Below are 16,640 nucleotides of genomic sequence, written 5' to 3'. Positions count from 1 at the left end.
GCCATGGCAATTAAAGGGTAGATTTGTCCCCCTTATTTTCTCACACCCTCACGGTTTGGGAGACAAACTTCAGCCCTAGATTATTCAATTGAATTTAATAAATGTATCTCACTCAATATAATTATAATCTAATGTCTAAATGAGCTTCTTGGCGCAAGCTTCTGGTTGTCAACAAGTACTATATTTCTAGCAAGTAAATCCTGTTTAGACTGAATAAGTTCTCCATCAGTTTACTTCACTTCCACAAATCAGGTTTCTATTGTATGTAATATAATCTGTTTTTCAAAAACTTATCTTGATTTAATAGATAAACAATTTAACCTATACTTCCTCGCCATTAGGTATAAAGTCACAGCCTTGACCTGCCTCGACCACTCTCATCTCAGTGGTCAAGGCAGTTTCAAGCAGAGCAACATAGTCACTGAAAGCAATGGCGCCATCTTGTGTGCGCTGGTGATAACTACAATGTTGGTTATTTGTATGTACTTTATGTTGAAACATGCCTAAAGCTGACCAGTGTTCAATTATACTCTCCACGTTTCGGGTTAAATGTGTTCAATTGAGAGAAGTGACACAAAGTCTGTAAAGTCTTTAATTAGTTTAAAATGATACACAATACATTTCCTGAGGAGTGTGAGAAAAACATCCCATTAAAGCTGTGTTCTCTATGGCTTCATACAAAAACAGCAATAACAACATCTCAAACGTTGATAATGTAAAAATATGCCAATATACAGTTCATACATATTATTCTACGTGCTGATCACTCTTGCAACAAAACATTCACTATTCTACATGATTGGGATTCCATTAGGCATTTCTAAATGAGATTTATAAAATGACAACTGTACCCTGGTACACCTGTCTGGTAACCGATAGGTGCCCTAGAGTATTTACAAACAAAAACAAAACAACAAAAAACATTGATCATTCCTCTGTGTGGCTTTCCCTGATCCCCTCTGTTCTTGAAATTTCAGACCGGCTTAATTATAATACATTCCTGGTGATATGATAGACTAAACAATATAACAATCGGAAGTCTTCACATGGTGAAAGAGGAGGCGTCTGTGGAGGAGGCATCCACAGAGCGGCGTGTGGAGGAGAAGTACATCTCCGATGTGACCCTGGAGAAGCGCCTGGGCTGGATGTACTTCTTCCCCAGGCACCAGAGGTCCTCCACGATCTTCCTGAAGTGGTTCCTGAACTTCACCCCTACAAAGGCATACAGGACGGGGTTTAGGCAGCAGTGCAGGTAGGCAACGCTCTCCATGACCGCCTTGATGGTGTGGAGAAGGTCAACATTCTCGCAGTACTTCAAATGGAACATTGTGATGGTGTCGTAGAGCAGGGCAATGTTGTAAGGCAGGTGGCAGGCGATGAAGACCACCACCACGGCCAGCACTACTCGAACTGCCTTGTGTCTCTGGAAGCCCCTGACCCGGAGCAGGGTGATGATGATGCTGGTGTAGCAGAATCCCATGATCAGAAAAGGGAGGAAGAACCCTATGGCCATCTGGGTGCTAGGGATCAGGACTTTCATCTTATCGGCCGTCTCAATGTCCGGGAACCTAAACTCACACACCGGCGAGACGGGCAAATCATCATCGAAGGTCTCATTCAATAAAAACACCCCGTGCCCCTCAAATGAGACATTGCTGTGTGATGGTATGTATCTCTCGTAGTAGAGGAAGGTGGGGATGGACAGGAAGAGGGCCAGGAACCAGACCAGAGCGCAGATGACGCGGCCGTAGAGGAGGGCTCGGGAGCGCAGCCTGAAGGAGCGGCGGGCCATGACGATGGCGATGAAGCGGTCAGTACTGATGCAGGCTAGCAGCAGCATGCCGCTGTAGAGGTTGACACTGTAGGCCCCGCGAAGCAGTTTGCAGACCTCTGTCCCCATGGACCAATCACTGTACTCGTTGTAGATGATCAGAGGCAGGGCCACCACAAACAGCAAGTCTGCTATGGCCATGTTGAGAAGGTAGACATCCGTCATGGACTTGGACTTCTTGTAGAAGGCGTAGGTGATGATAACCAGGACGTTGCCGATGAAGCCCAGAATGCAGATGACAGAGTGGACATATGGCCTCAGTGCTTTTTCTACCTTGTGGTGGTTTATCATATTGCATGGCTCTTCAATACCATTGTTGTAGTAGTCCCCATAATCTGATTTGTTGTCTTCAGAGCTATTCATTTTTACAAGTTATCCTGAGAATGACAAAAAAGTTTGAAGTTAACTTTCTTGATCGATGTTTGTGAGAAGAAGTATTTCGGCTGTAAGATTGACCAAATAGATTGACCTTATACTTTCTGTTTCTATATAGTTCCAAGTGAAGTCAACTAAACCAGTTCTGTCCAAGCTAAGGTATTGTAGAATGTATAGCTTCAACATACCATTTCATCACTCTTCCCCCAAGCCAATACACTTCTCAATACCCCCAGACTGGAATGCCCTGAAGAATGTTATGTTTCACTGTGTTCTGAATTAGCTGTATACTGTATGGTTAAAATGTCAGTCTAAAATCTCAAAGTGAGTCATGATTACATAACTTATCATAAAATGAGTTCAAGGTCTGACATGGGTTGGATCTGTGTGGGGTATGACCTCAAATTATAATTCTGTGGTTGATTTGAGAATTGCAAAGTTCCTCATAGTGAGGAACTTGGCAGACAATCAGGTCAAATAACCTCAATTACTGTTTTGTGACCCTATTTCTGCTGAAGTGTGGTTTAGCTAGCAACTCAAGCAAGGAGCGTTCAGTGTTACCATTCAGTCCGATCATGCACAGATCTCAACTAAAATATGAGTAAAGGTCTCTGTTGCGTGCCAATGGATAGTTGTGCATCACACTTCTGGATTCTTTGCTATCAAGCACACCATTGCTACTACGATTTGTTAATGTTTACTTTAGTCACTAACAATGGCATTTTTAGTGAATTTAGTCACTAACAAGGGAGTTCGAGTCCTACTAGTCCATTAACAATGTGTTGAACAAAGCACAATGATGGCATTCAAATAATCAGAATTAGGTTCCATGTGTTCCTGCTGTTCCTTCTCTGTAGTTCTGCATTGAGGCTCTTTGCACAATGACAACACTGTTGCCAAACAGTGGTTGGGTTCAGTAACTCCACTAATCCAATACCAGAAAGTAACTGAAACAATAAACTCAAGGCAAGAAAGGAATGGCAAATGATGAAACTGCATTTTGCTTCCATTCATCAGAAATTCCCAACTACAGTATGCCATCAACTTAAATTAGCCAGGAGACTGGGGTCTTGCTCTCCACGTGCCAGCCAGCTTCTGAAGACGAGACCTTTTACAGCAGTGTGGGTGCACTGTTGATACTCTTAAGTCCTTTTTTTATGTAGTCAATCTTTGTTTTTTTTTTGCACCAACAGTACTTTATGTGAGATGTGTGTTGTCTTGTGGGCTGAGCACCTACTGTATGGCTCACAGGTGGAGCCCATCGGCTCAGCCCTGACAGGACGTTTTCAAACATTTTTTTAACAGAATTGAAGTCTTTAAATTGTACTAGCACTGCAGAGCACTAATTAGTGATTAATAACAACCCAAAAGGGGAAGTAAAGTTAGGCTTTAAAGAATGACATTTTTAAATACCACTTCAAAACACAGTACCAAGCAGTTATTCCCAGAATACAGTATCACCCAGCATACAATTTAGTAAATAATTATATTGAATGTGGGAATAGTGTCTATAAAAAAAGACTTACCAGTGTATAAAATACCTTTCCGTTTGAAGTTCTTTTTAAGACTGTGAGAGAATCTAGTTGCTCTTGATATAACATAAAGTGTAACAAGAAAGGAAGTGTTCTGTAGATGGCTTTGTGTTGCAGTGTGTCATACAGTGTATGAGCTCTACAGTGCTTCTACTACCCAGTAACCGGTCTTGTTATCTGTGTTGAAATCTGAGGCATACACACACGCACACACAAGCTGGAATGAAACTAGGAACTTCACATATTTTTATCTGTGACAAAAGTTGCAAAGTGACTTGGCACACATTGCAATGAGCTAAGATTCTTACTACTTTTCACAGTAAGAATTGTACACATTATATTTGTAGGTTAATATTATATATATATATATATATATATATTTATATATATATATATATATATATATATATATGTATATATATATACAGTGAGGAAAATAAGTATTTGAACTCCCTGCTATTTTGCAAGTTCTCCCACTTAAAAATCATGGAGGGGTCTGAAATTGTCATCGTAGGTGCATGTCCACTGTGAGAGCCATAATTTAAAAAAAAATGCCGAAATCACAATGTATGATTTTTTAAACTTTTTATTTGTATGATACAGCTGCAAATACGTTTTTGAACACCTGAGAAAGTCAATATTAATATTTGGTACAGTAGCCTTTATTTGCGATTACAGACGTCAAACGTTTCCTGTAGTTTTTCACCAGGTTTGCACACACCTCACTGCGGAGGAGTGGGACTTTGGCCCACTCCTCCACACAGATCTTCTCTAGATCAGTCAGGTTTCCAGCCTGTCGCTGAAAAACACAGAGTTTGAGCTCCCTCCAAAGATTCTCTATTGGGTTTAGGTCTGGAGACTGGCTAGGCAACGCCAGAACTTTGATATGCTTCTTACGGAACCACTCCTTGGTTATCCTGGCTGTGTGCTTCAGGTCATTGTCATGTTGGAAGACCCAGCCTCGACCCATCTTTAATGCTCTAACTGAGGGAAGGAGGTTGTTCCCCAAAATCTCACAATACATGGCCCCGGTCATCCTTTCCTTAATACAGTGCAGTCGCCCTGTCCCATGTGCAGGAAAACACCCCAAAGCATGATGCTACCACCCCCATGCTTCACAGTAGGGATGGTGTTCTTGGGATGGTACTCATCATTCTTCTTCCTCTAAACACGTTCAGTGGAATTATGACCCCAAAGTTCTATTTTGGTCTCATCTGACCATATGACTTTCTCCCATGACTCCTCTGCATCATCCAAATGGTCATTGGCAAACTTAAGATGTGCCTGGACATGTGCTGGTTCAAGCAGGGGAACCTTCCATGCCATGCATGATTTCAAGCCATGACGTCTCAGTGTATTACCAACAGTAACCTTGGAAACTGTGGTCCCAGCTCTTTTCAGGTCATTGACCAGCTCCTCCCGTGTAGTTCTGGGCTGATTTCTCACCTTCCTTAGGATCATTGAGACCCCACGAGGTGAGATCTTGCATGGAGCCCCAGTCCGAGGGAGATTGACCGTCATGTTTAGCTTCTTCCATTTCTAATGATTGCTCCAACAGTGGACCTTTTTTCACCAAGCTGCTAGGCAATTTCCCCGTAGCCCTTTCCATGTCCTTGTGGAGGTGTGAAATTTTGTCTGTAGAGTCTTTGGACAGCTCTTTGGTCTTGGCCATGTTAGTAGTTGGATTCTTACTGATTGTATGGGGTGGACAGGTGGCTTTATGCAGCTAAAGACCTCAAACTGGTGCATCTAATTTAGGATAATAAATGTAGTGGAGGTGGACATTTTAAAGGCTGACTAACAGGTCTTTTGAGGGTCAGAATTCTAGCTGATAGACAGGTGTTCAAATACTTATTTGCAGCTGTATCATACAAATAATTTAAAAAATCATACATTGTGATTTCTGGATTTTTTGTTGTTGATTATGTCTCTCACAGTGGACATGCACCTACAATGACAATTTCAGACGCCTCCATGATTTTTAAGTGGGAGAACTTGCAAAATAGCAGGGTGTTCAAATACTTATTTTCCTCACTTATTTTCCTCACTCACAATATATATATATATATATATATATATATATATATACAATTCCAACAGAAGTTTAAACCATAGGTACATTTTCCTTAGTCTTTGGGGATTCTCATTGAGCCCAGCAAGTTGCTACAGCCCGCATTACCTAAAATGTTGGTAAATACAGGGTTTGCCCCCCAAAATACTAGGGTTGTACTTAATCCCTCGACTCTACAGAAGGTTTTTGATATTGTTCCATGTGAATTTATCTAATACTTCACCAACCTTTAACTAAATGTCATGCAGTTTGAGTTGTGTTAAGGATACTGCACAGTCAGCCATTAAACAAAGGTTCATTATTTTATTAGGTCCATGAGCACCAACTGTACAGACATAAATAGTTAGAAACAGGGGGTGCAGTGTAATGCTGCCGTAGAGCTCTGTGTGTGTGTGCGTACGCATGTGTGTTAAGGTCAGCAGGTTAGGCCACCTCCTCAATGTAGTCGGCAGCTTGACTGATCTGGGAAACCGTCACGTCTTGGGTGCTGTCATCAAACTGGGAGACGAGAAATGAGAGGATCGTAACAGAGGAGGAAAGAGGGCGGCATGAGAAGCTATGTGATGAAGGCAAAACTAATGATATATATTTTTTAACTTGTAAAAATACAAGTACAAATGTATTCACTGGAGTTCACCATTGGTACTAGTACTGTTTTTCTGTTCAGGACTTCCTGAATAAGTAACATGGGTGTAAAAAGCTCTTCAACAGGAGTCTGTGAACCCATTTCTGCTCTTTTTCTACATACAAACAGGATCTGTATGTTATCTGTTCATGGACTGGTGTTTTCACTTCCTGTTTAAATACCTGAAGGCCCACTCAAACATACACAGACACACAAATTCAGAGTGGCTCCAAGTTGTTTTGGTATAGAAACTACCTTATCGCTGTTGTCTGGTCCCTCAATGGAGACTTCCTCGATCTCTTCACCAATGCTGACCTCACTCTTAGAAATATCTGATCGGTGGCTGTTTATGAACCAACACGCACACACACACACACAGATTTTAGATTGTGAATCGTCAACACCACATCAACAGCAGAGCCAACATGCCTGACCTCTGGTGAGGGAGACAGAGTACCCTTGCGTTACCTGTTGAAGTCATCATCATAGTCGACATCATCATCTGTGGGAGAAAAAGACGATGAGAAACACACAACTCCTGAGGCAAACACAGACTTAACCTGCAAAGGACAATACACACCAAGAACGAGAGATCCGGCTTTGTCGTTCATCGTCCTCAAGTCTTTCAATCCTTTTTCTTTGGAGTTTGAAGTGGCGTTCCTGCCCCCAGACAGGTCTCTGTGTGCAGCCTCCCCACACAGAGAGCCCCCGACACTCTTCTGGGGAGGCGCGTCCGACAGGGAGGCCGGCGGGCTTCCTCCAGCCCTCCTTAAAGAAGACACACCAGGCCTCAGTCTTGCATAAAGTTCAACACACACACACACACAGACACAGAGAGGCCCACACACAAACTCACACGTACATACTACACACAGACGCGCATACACACGCACGCGCAGAGAGGCACCTGAAGAGAATCCTTAAGGGGGTTGCATAAGAGAGAGAAAGAGAAGTACAGTGTGCACACCTGTGGCTCACCTGTGCACAGAGCTCTGATTATGATCATGGTCATTTAAGAGCTCTTCCCCATCACCCTCTGTGTCACTGCCCAGAGTAGACAGGCTGAGCTCAGAGAGAGAGAGACAGAGACAGAGAGAGAAGGGAACGAAAGAGAGATAGAGATAGATAGAGATAGAGAGAGAGAGAGAGAGAGAGAGAGAGAGAGAGAGAGAGAGGGAAGGGAAAGGGACGGACAGGATACACAAACAGGAAGAACAGCGTGAAAAACTAACACACTTAACACACGCTTCACACACACGCGCACATGCAGGGGGGGGAGAACGTTCGGGAAGTTCATGAACTCCATGGCTCATGCAAATCCGGTCCCGGTCCTGACCACGTCTCACAACATGCGGAGCCGGGGTGCTTGCGGAGGCAAGCAGGCAAATGGCGTGGATGTGGTTAAAGGCTAAGTCCTCTCTCACACAACACTGGTGCACCCCGCCCCCCGCCCCCCACCTCTGCAACGGAGCCATACACACATGCACACTCACTCGTTGAGGCTAGCGCCCCTCCTGATGAGGGGGAAGGACCGGCCTCTGAGGCTCTCCCCTCTCACGGGGCGGAGGCTGTGTCGAAGCGCAGGGGGACACGCAGGGGGAAACGCGCGTCACATAGGGAGGAACACAAAGTAAAGAAAGAGACAGGGAATAAAGGAAAGATGCAGAACAGAGGAGGAAGGGGAGGGGGGTTGAGGAGGAAGAGGAAGCGGAGGAGGAGAAATGGGGGATATGTAGCAGAACAGGACAGGACAGGACCGGGCGGAGCTCTGACAACTAGTAACAGGCTGGTGCTACCAAACCGCGGACCGAAAAGGTCACGTTGTTCCACATTACCGACAGGCTGGGTTTTTTTAACAAAAGGTCCTTTCATGCTACTCGTAGGGGAGTACAATACAGAACATCAAAAAGGAAACCCTGTCTGTATGACACAACGCACGGATAGGTCTCAGAACAATAGTGGTTCCACCTACGGGCAACCTCCTTCTGTGTGCTAGCTCGCTGGTCTTCCAGGGAGAGGACGGGTGTACTTACTTTTTCTGACTGTGTATCTCATCAGAGAGACCGCCCCCTGACTGATTCTTATCTGATGTCGGGCCAATACTACTCCAAGAGCCAGAGGTGAGAGACAGACAGAAAAGACAATAATAACAGCTGAAAGGAGTATGTGCAGTAGATCATTACAAAACGTGAAAGACACATTTGAAAAGGACCAGGGTTCCACTTTGAGGTCTCGTGACTACTGATCTGTTTCATCTATTAAGATCTCTTTTTGTCAATTTGATCCATTAGAACTTGTCTCAAAAGTCTGAGCGCGAAAAGAGTGAGAGACATACAGAAAGGAGAGTGAGCGAAACAGACAGAGAGAATGAAAGCACGGAGAGTGAGCGTGAAAGCAGTCACAAGTCAGAACGAGAAAAGACGACATCAAAGCGGTTTACCAGCCGTAGGTTTTCTGGGGCTTGGGCAGGGGGTCGTCGAAGAAGGAGTCGCCCTCATCTCCATCCTCCTCCACCTCCAGCCCCAGTTCCAGGTCAGCAGGGACTGGCATCCTGTTATCTCCGGACGCCTCGTCATCGTGTCTCGATGCAACGTGGGCTTGACCTTTGACCTTCAGAGAGCCGGAGGTCAGGCTGGTGTCACTGTGGCTCCCCCCCAGCCCCTGCACAGCACCAGTCACGGAGGAACAGCAAACAGGACACGGCGTCATTAGAGGCACGACATCTAAAGGTCGACTCGGTGGTGTGACATCATTTTTCCCTTTCAGGGCGGAGGGGCTCATATAGAAATGTTGTTGGTAAACAAAATACAAAAAGACGAGATATTCGCCTCCTTTCAGCACTTTCACAGCATGTTTAGCGCTATTGTAGAATAATTTTATAGTTACATAGCATTTAAGAATATCTGGTCAGTTTTGCCCTAAAAAGTTCATCATCTTCACAGCCCAACTACCGAGTTTAACCTTTGAGAAACATAAAGAGCACTGGAAGGCAGGGTTAGTGGTTAGGAAGACCCAAGACATGACTTGGCAATATGTTAGTTTATTCTTCTGAAATTCCTCTCACCTCAGCCAAGACAAGCTACAGTGTTAGTGTGACACATGCAAATATAGTTTACAATAACTATGGTTATTTGCTGAAAAACCTTGGCATGTTTGAGAATGATTGCAGGGTTTCAGCAGGTTTAAGACAAAGCTGCAGTTAAGGGTGGGGTATCAGGTGCAGTTAAGGGTGGGGTGTCAGGTGCAGTTAAGGGTGGGGTGTGTACTCTGTGTTTGATAAGGCTTCATTGAGGCTCTTAACCCACTGCCCATAAAGTGACAAGCATATCAATTCAACCATGGGATGGAAAAGAAGGCCTTGGTACTGGCAGGCAAATAGCCCAACTGAATAAACTAACTTATCTTAACAAGGGGGGGGGGGGGGGGGCTCCCCTGGTTGAGTTGGTATGAGACTACTGCTCTACCCCTGCTCACCCTGCGTTACCTTGGCAACAGCCATCCTCTCATGTCCACTGTGCTTAGGTCCTCTCAACCTGGGGATCTGTGCATTGAGAACAGCTGTGAGCAGCTGTCCAGCCTGTTGACACTTACTCAACCTACTCAGTAAAACCTGGGCTGGTAAACTACTGAACATTTCGACTACAGACTACTAACCTCCTAATCCTTTATCCCCCCCCATACAGATAGCATGAGGAGAGGAATAATGGTCTAGTTCTGTTGCGCCAATCCCAGCCGACGCTCACAATCACATCTTGTAGAGGTGAAACCTCAGTGTATCAAATTTTTATCGGAACATGAATGAATCTCGGATGGGGAATTATGGTGTAGGGGTTGTGCGTATGTGTTTCTAAACTGCCGTGGGTTGGCCGTATTCTGAATCCATGTCAGATAAGACCTGGGCTGTCTGACAGCCAAGCTTCCACCCACAGAGAGAATGCTTCAGATGAGGACTGCAATACTAATACTGGGGTTTTTTTTTCCTCTGAAAGGGTTTTTTCCTGAGAAATTAGTTTCTAATATATTCAGCATGCAACACCAATTTTTAATAACAGTTGTTTATTTTCACCACACACCAACCATTTCAAATGTGCACTTCATTAATAAAGATAACATGCAACAGGTTTTGGACATTGTCAACTTACCTTACTAGCTGGCACAGTGGACATTTTCTCCTCATTTAATCGGTTTGGAAGGTGAACAACATCACTGCTCTCCTGGGTGACCTTGAGGGACAGTTCAAAACCATTACATACTTAAATATTTTCAAACAAGGCCAGAAATGTTTTTCTTAACCCTTGTGCTGCCTTCGGGTCACATGACCAAAAGGTTCATAACGAACCATCGTTGTGTTTACCCAATTTTACCCAATACAAAAGCAAATAAAAATAATTTTATTTTAACTTTTGCAATGTGGGGGGTCTGAGACAGCCCAACGGTTAAAAGAAAATGCTTCATTTTGTTTTTGTATGCGGTAAAGTTGTTGCAAACGACGGTGGGTCACAAGGACTGATGGGTCAGAATGACCCGAAGAGAACACAGGGGTTAAGTATGCCAGTGTGTTGGAAAAAGAAACTCTCACCACACTTCTGCACTGATTGAAGAGACGCTTGTACAATCCCAGGAACTCCTGGAAGTCAACAGCTGTTGAACACATGACAACAGATTTAATCTGAGGATCAGGGTTCACCTCAGGTGAAACAACACAGAATCCTGCTGCCTTCAACAATCAATATCTCCATAGCAACCAGACCTACATTTAGCAGAGGCTTTGTCTATCCCATGGAGTTCATCTGAGACAAATCTCTCCAGCATGTTCCTGTCATTGGACACACAGCCAGAGATGGGTGGTTAGGGGCCTGACTACAGCATAGGTATATGTATGTATGTATGTGTATATATATATATATATATATATATGTATATATATATGTATATATGTATGTATATATATATATATATATATATATATTATATGTATATATGTATGTATATATATATATATATATATATATATATATATATATATATATATATATATATATATATATATATATATATATATATATATATATATATTATATGTGTGTGTTGGAGTGAGCTTTTCACAGTGTTGAGAAGTTTATCTTTGTGTTCATACTTGTTGAAGTTTGGAAATAAATCTCCAAATACAGCTTTCAAATCCTCCTTACTAATCCCGATAGTTCTGTCCTGAAATGTGATCAACATAAAAACGGTTAAGACATACCTTAACTTAACACCAAGAAGGACAACGTGGAATACCAGGTCTAACTATGAACTTATTTATGAATCTACAACATACATGCACTAATCATTTTCATTCACCTTATCATACATATCAAATTTCTTTCGGGCCTCTGCAATTTGCCTTGGTGATAGCTCCTATGTTGGGAAACAGGAAAAAAAAGGTTTTAAATTATTTAACAACTTCCTTGTGTGTTCACAGACCTCTATTTGAATTGCAAAGCGTTTGCACTAGATGAAACAATAAACAACCAAATAAATACGTCATGTGTGTCATTACTCATGTGACAGTGCTGTAATTGAGGACTCATGCGGTACAAAACACATCCCCTCAACGGGTTACTGTTGTAAGACTGTTGCACAGCAACCTTAAGTGGTCCATCACTCTGAAGATGAATGAGACACGTGCAAACTCTCTGCTGACTTGCAGAGCATGAAGCATGATGCTCGTAAAGTAGGACAAACTTGTTTTTCTTTGAAACTTGCTGATCAACAGGAAAACCATCTGCTCTCTTAGTCATCTGAAAGTGAGTAGCCTTGTAATTCACATCATGCTGTGACCCAGATCCCCTAGACGACAATGCACCCAGATGTGAGTGAAACATCAGAGCAGAAAAGATATACTAACCTTGGGAATGTTTGTGGCTTGGTCCCCCTGAAACCATCCAGAGCAGCCAAATCAGAGGGAGTGATAAAAGCAAAGAAAGTAAAAATATTAAACTAGTAAAGCGTAACTGTGCTTTAAACAAAAAGGTGGGAGACTAACAAGCGGGTTAGGTTGCCAGGAAAACGATATGTGTCACAAGCCAAACAAGAAACACTCTGAACTCAAGGGTCCTGGTTAAATGTGCCAGATTCACCATAGTAATGAAGGCAACCGCAAATTTAAAAAGGAAAAACAATGACTGGTCACAAAGTGGTTCTTCTCAAATAACTGGCAAAACATAGAAAGTAGAGGGACAGGAACATACTGTCTGTTTAGGATCACTGCAAAGGTCTGACAAGGACTAAATGCTATGCAGAGCTATGTTTACCTCTGAGAAGATGGAAGACTTGTCCTTGAGTCTGCCTCTCTTTATCAACTCCAGCAGCAGCGGTGTATTCCTGTTGATATCTGTTTCTTGGATTCCTAATTCACAAGTCACCTGCTCACGACTGTCTAGTCCACTAAGCTAAGAAGAAAAGAAAAAAACGTAACTTTTATTCTTATCACTGCAGGTAGCAACAGCAGAATGTCTAATTTGGGAAAATTGCTCCTGCTTCAAAAAATGTCTCATTAGGAATGAGAAAATGTTGAAGGATGACTTCAAACAGTATTTAGGTGCACAGTTTAAAGTCATCAACACTCACTGAGTTTATTTCTGGCTGGAATACGGCAAGTGTAAAGTCGAGGTGAAAGACCTGCAGAAAGTCAATGATAAGACTGGCAACCAGGCGTCCTGGAAAGGAACCACACACTCATGAGATGTATGTATGTGGATAGACGCTCACTTTTTCACTGAAAGTCCGCTAGTGAAGTGGAGACAGAGTCATATATTAAGAAATGTCATCATTTACCATCTTTTGTATTCAAACACTTCTTCAGGTTTTCATTGACAAGTGGGGTTTTATTCTGTAACGAGATTAACTGTATTATTAAATATCAGGTAAACAGTAAACCAGATCAACTCTGGCGTCACCCTTTCTGCAAGAACCTGTAAGAACCCATGTGGGTTTACAGTATTTGACATTGAGAAGCAACAAGACCCTTGCTTGGCAGTTTAATTACTCTTAAATGTTACCTCAACTTTATCTTGCTCATCCATTGCCAGAAAGACTGCCGCTCGCATCTCTGCCTGCAAAGTGAAAGCTAGGTTAGCCATGATTTACAAATAGTGGTAGCTACTGTAGCTAGTTAGTAGCTAACACTACCGTGATTACCTTAGCAGTATTTAAACATCAACGTGACAGACAATAAACGAACTATGTATCGGGCTGGTAAGTCAGTCAAGATAAGTAACTAACAAGTTCAGGTAGCTACTGTAACTAACTTCACTTGCTAGCTACTGTACGATAGGCCTAGTTAGCTTATAATGCTAGCTCACTGCTACGTTAGCTTGCAATCGTGGGTATCAAATACTCCATGTTTGCTATCTTAGCGAAATTACGTGTATGTTTATTACCTTTAGTTTGTTTAATACCCCATTGTTTTCTAGGTTTTGGATCAAAAGATCCCGAAGTTCTGTGTCATCTTCTGTTGCAGACATTTTCGTGTGCTGCTTGTGCCAACTCTAGCTACCCCAAATCGTTGGTACCCTCGACAACCAAAACAAACCCAGTCGACTCAAAGTCACGTGTGACATTTTCTACTTGGTTGAATTAAAGGTGCTTACATCGCCATCTACTGTGCAACGTGTAAAACTGTAAGTGAAACAAGCTGTTCATATTTTTGGTCACATTCATTGTAAAATAAACTTTTAATCTACTCAAACGCACGCACTCATGCGACATTATCGCCTATTTTATTGGTTTATACTCCAGCAAGATATAGTTTTCTCCTCAACTACAACATATGGAATTCATACAGTAGTGCAGACATATGTGAAGTACATGACCCATGTTTAATAGGCTATTAAAACTATAAACATCATAGTGTTGCAACACAAGTTTTATTCAGAGCAAGATGTCAACACCAGCATGATAAAAATTGTACAAACTTCACAATTCCAAATGAAATATCACAGCAACTTGTGATCTTTAACATATACAGCAAAAATATATCAACAAAAACCATGCCATGTGGTACCAAAATTAAGTTGGAAACTTTGCAAGAGAGGGACGGGAAAGTAGAGAGGGAAATTGATGTTGTATAAAATCCCTTCATCAAAGCATTACTTGAAATAAATTGAAATTTTACTATCTTAATAAATTAATGATTTCACAAATATTCATATGATATTTTTCTGCATTCTAGCATGTGTGAGATGTTTTTGTTTTCTATGTCAATAGTCACAGATAACCTTTTACATTTGATATTACAATATGCAGCCTACAGACTGTTGGTGAGTGGCAGATTTGTGCTTTTAATCCCATATCCTTTGAATCAGTAAGAGCATTTGAAGAAAAATAGTACAAGCTGTCGATCTATCTAAAGCGTCACTATATTGGCAAAAAGCTGCGGACACAACGTCTCTGGCACAGACGTGGAGTCATGGAATGTAGGCCTTGCAGGAGGGTAGAGAGGAAGCCTCCAAGCATGACATCAGACCAAGCAGACTCCGGCCGACTGTCCAGCAGGGACGTCTGCTCTCCCCGACACACATACTCACACACACACACACACACACACACTCACACACACACACACACACACACACACTTCAGTCTGCTGGGCACCACATGTTCGCCTCACATAAAAGCTACATGTCCTTTGCTGCGAATCATCCTTGTTATTTACCCACGGATAAAATTTTGACATACTCCAATGAAGTGCATGCATGATAAATTGTATTAAAACACATGTATAATCCATTATTAGTGTCCTCTTAAGCAACTGTTAGTCACATTAAAATGCCAATTTGGGTAAGATATTCAGTCAATAATGTTTAAGGGTAAATTTCTGATGTTATAAAAGTATAAGCATTATACAGGGGCTGACAATGACATTCACATTATAATGCTTTCTTAAGTGCTATGGATACATTTGCAGAGGATGTCTTATATAAAATGATGGCCACACATTGGCCACTGACTATGTCATTGTTCAGCCATGTTTAACGACTTGAATTGCCCCAGTCAAGTAAATCTTTTATGACAGATTAACAAAAGCGCTCCTAAGCTCATATCATATCTTGTGGCTCAAACACTTAGATGCATGATTGCAAAGACAATTCTACTGAACAAGTGCAATATACTATGATGCATGGGGACATAGACCCTGTAAATCCAGTGTATCACTAGCCATTAGAAAGAGAACATATCTACAAAACCTCTGGCCATCAGCTGAAGCATTCAAGTACCTCTTAGAGCGTCAATAAAAACATCAAAACATGGAAACAAGGGTGTCCCTGTGCAAAAATCTAACATGAGAGAAGGAAACTCATATACATCTTTCATTTTGGAACCAATCACCCATGTTGAATTCCTAAAACATGATTGTATTAAAAGATTTATACAAAACTTAATACATTTACATTTAGTAAAAAGATCTATCAGCTCTTTGCTAATTGTATTAATAAGAAATTGCATATACCCAAACAATTCTATATAGATTGCATCCCATATCTAAACAAGTGATTTAATTGTTATTATACCAATATTGCTGATAAGTTCACCTACTATCTATTTAAGATTTGCGATCAAAATAAATTTGTAATGCTAGATTGTCTCCTACAATTTCAGTAACCATTTCTCATTTCCTCTGTGTTTGAATGAAACATGTTTTCTTTTGATAACATAGAATACTAAAAGTTTTTAAACTGATGAAGTAGTCCATTCTGGATGATGGGATTTGCACCATTAAGTTTCCGTGTCATGATGTTTGAAATCTTCATGTTTACGCATTGTCTTCCCATACTTCATTTATACATAGACATAATTATTTGTGTCCACACTGACCACTGAAGACATAGTTTTCAAACATTGTTACAAAAATTGATAGATTTACACCCATTAAACAATCCGCACACCAAAGGTCTTACACATCCACTGAGAGAAGCTGATCTAAAAATGATGCTTCTCACATCCCCCTCAGCTCACCTCTTTATCAAACCTGTGGCATTCAGTTTTGTTATTTTGTCAATAAGCATTAAAATAATGAATGATTCAAGCTTACAATTAATAAATACATATACACTAGAATGTGCATACATTAGCAGCTATAAACATTACATCACATTATATAAGGTCATATGAAAATGTACAAAACGTGAATGTTCTTTGAAACTTCTGTCATAAATGACTGTT

General features: G+C 41.6%; 2 protein-coding genes across 11 annotated transcripts; both read right to left on the bottom strand.

The window, feature by feature from the left end:
- Nucleotides 1-587: 587 nt before the first annotated feature.
- ccr6a (chemokine (C-C motif) receptor 6a) lies at nt 588-3,553 on the bottom strand. Its single transcript, XM_084699927.1, has one exon. It carries the CDS (start codon nt 2,192-2,194, stop codon nt 1,043-1,045), a length of 1,152 nt encoding a protein of 383 aa, XP_084556053.1. The 5' UTR covers nt 2,195-3,553; the 3' UTR covers nt 588-1,042.
- Nucleotides 3,554-6,092: 2,539 nt separating this feature from the next.
- Nucleotides 6,093-14,014, bottom strand: cep43 (centrosomal protein 43). 10 transcript variants are annotated; one of them, XM_084700644.1, is made up of 20 exons: nt 13,859-14,014; nt 13,478-13,531; nt 13,254-13,308; nt 13,047-13,135; nt 12,731-12,868; nt 12,325-12,351; nt 11,778-11,834; nt 11,572-11,642; nt 11,189-11,250; nt 11,014-11,075; nt 10,577-10,657; nt 9,919-9,975; nt 8,875-9,095; nt 8,468-8,536; nt 7,928-8,002; nt 7,413-7,496; nt 7,015-7,202; nt 6,903-6,936; nt 6,690-6,777; nt 6,093-6,307 (listed from the first exon to the last, which is right to left on the bottom strand). In XM_084700644.1, exons 1-20 carry the CDS (start codon nt 13,940-13,942, stop codon nt 6,233-6,235), a joined length of 1,671 nt encoding a protein of 556 aa, XP_084556770.1. In that variant the 5' UTR covers nt 13,943-14,014; the 3' UTR covers nt 6,093-6,232. The 10 variants fall into 10 exon arrangements, with proteins under 10 accessions (XP_084556770.1, XP_084556771.1, XP_084556775.1 ...); XM_084700645.1 differs by having other exon boundaries at nt 8,875-9,044; XM_084700649.1 differs by lacking the exon at nt 7,413-7,496.
- Between the last annotated feature and the right edge of the window lie 2,626 nt (nt 14,015-16,640).

The sequence above is a fragment of the Hypomesus nipponensis genome, chromosome 6, assembly GCF_054491055.1.
Source record: "Hypomesus nipponensis isolate SF chromosome 6, ASM5449105v1, whole genome shotgun sequence".
Taxonomy (NCBI): domain Eukaryota; kingdom Metazoa; phylum Chordata; class Actinopteri; order Osmeriformes; family Osmeridae; genus Hypomesus; species Hypomesus nipponensis.
Note: the sequence above shows the minus strand (reverse complement) of the source record. Positions and strands in the feature narration are given on the sequence as shown.

Coding starts and splice junctions, on each gene's coding strand:
- ccr6a (XM_084699927.1), bottom strand. CDS start 2,194: ATGAATAGCTCTGAAGACAACAAATCAGATTATGGGGACTACTACAAC.
- cep43 (XM_084700644.1), bottom strand. CDS start 13,942: ATGTCTGCAACAGAAGATGACACAGAACTTCGGGATCTTTTGATCCAA. Junction 13,532..13,858: donor GGGTATTAAACAAACTAAAG/GTAATAAACATA, acceptor TTCACTTTGCAG/GCAGAGATGCGAGCGGCAGT. Junction 11,251..11,571: donor TTATTTCCAAACTTCAACAA/GTATGAACACAA, acceptor GTCCAATGACAG/GAACATGCTGGAGAGATTTG.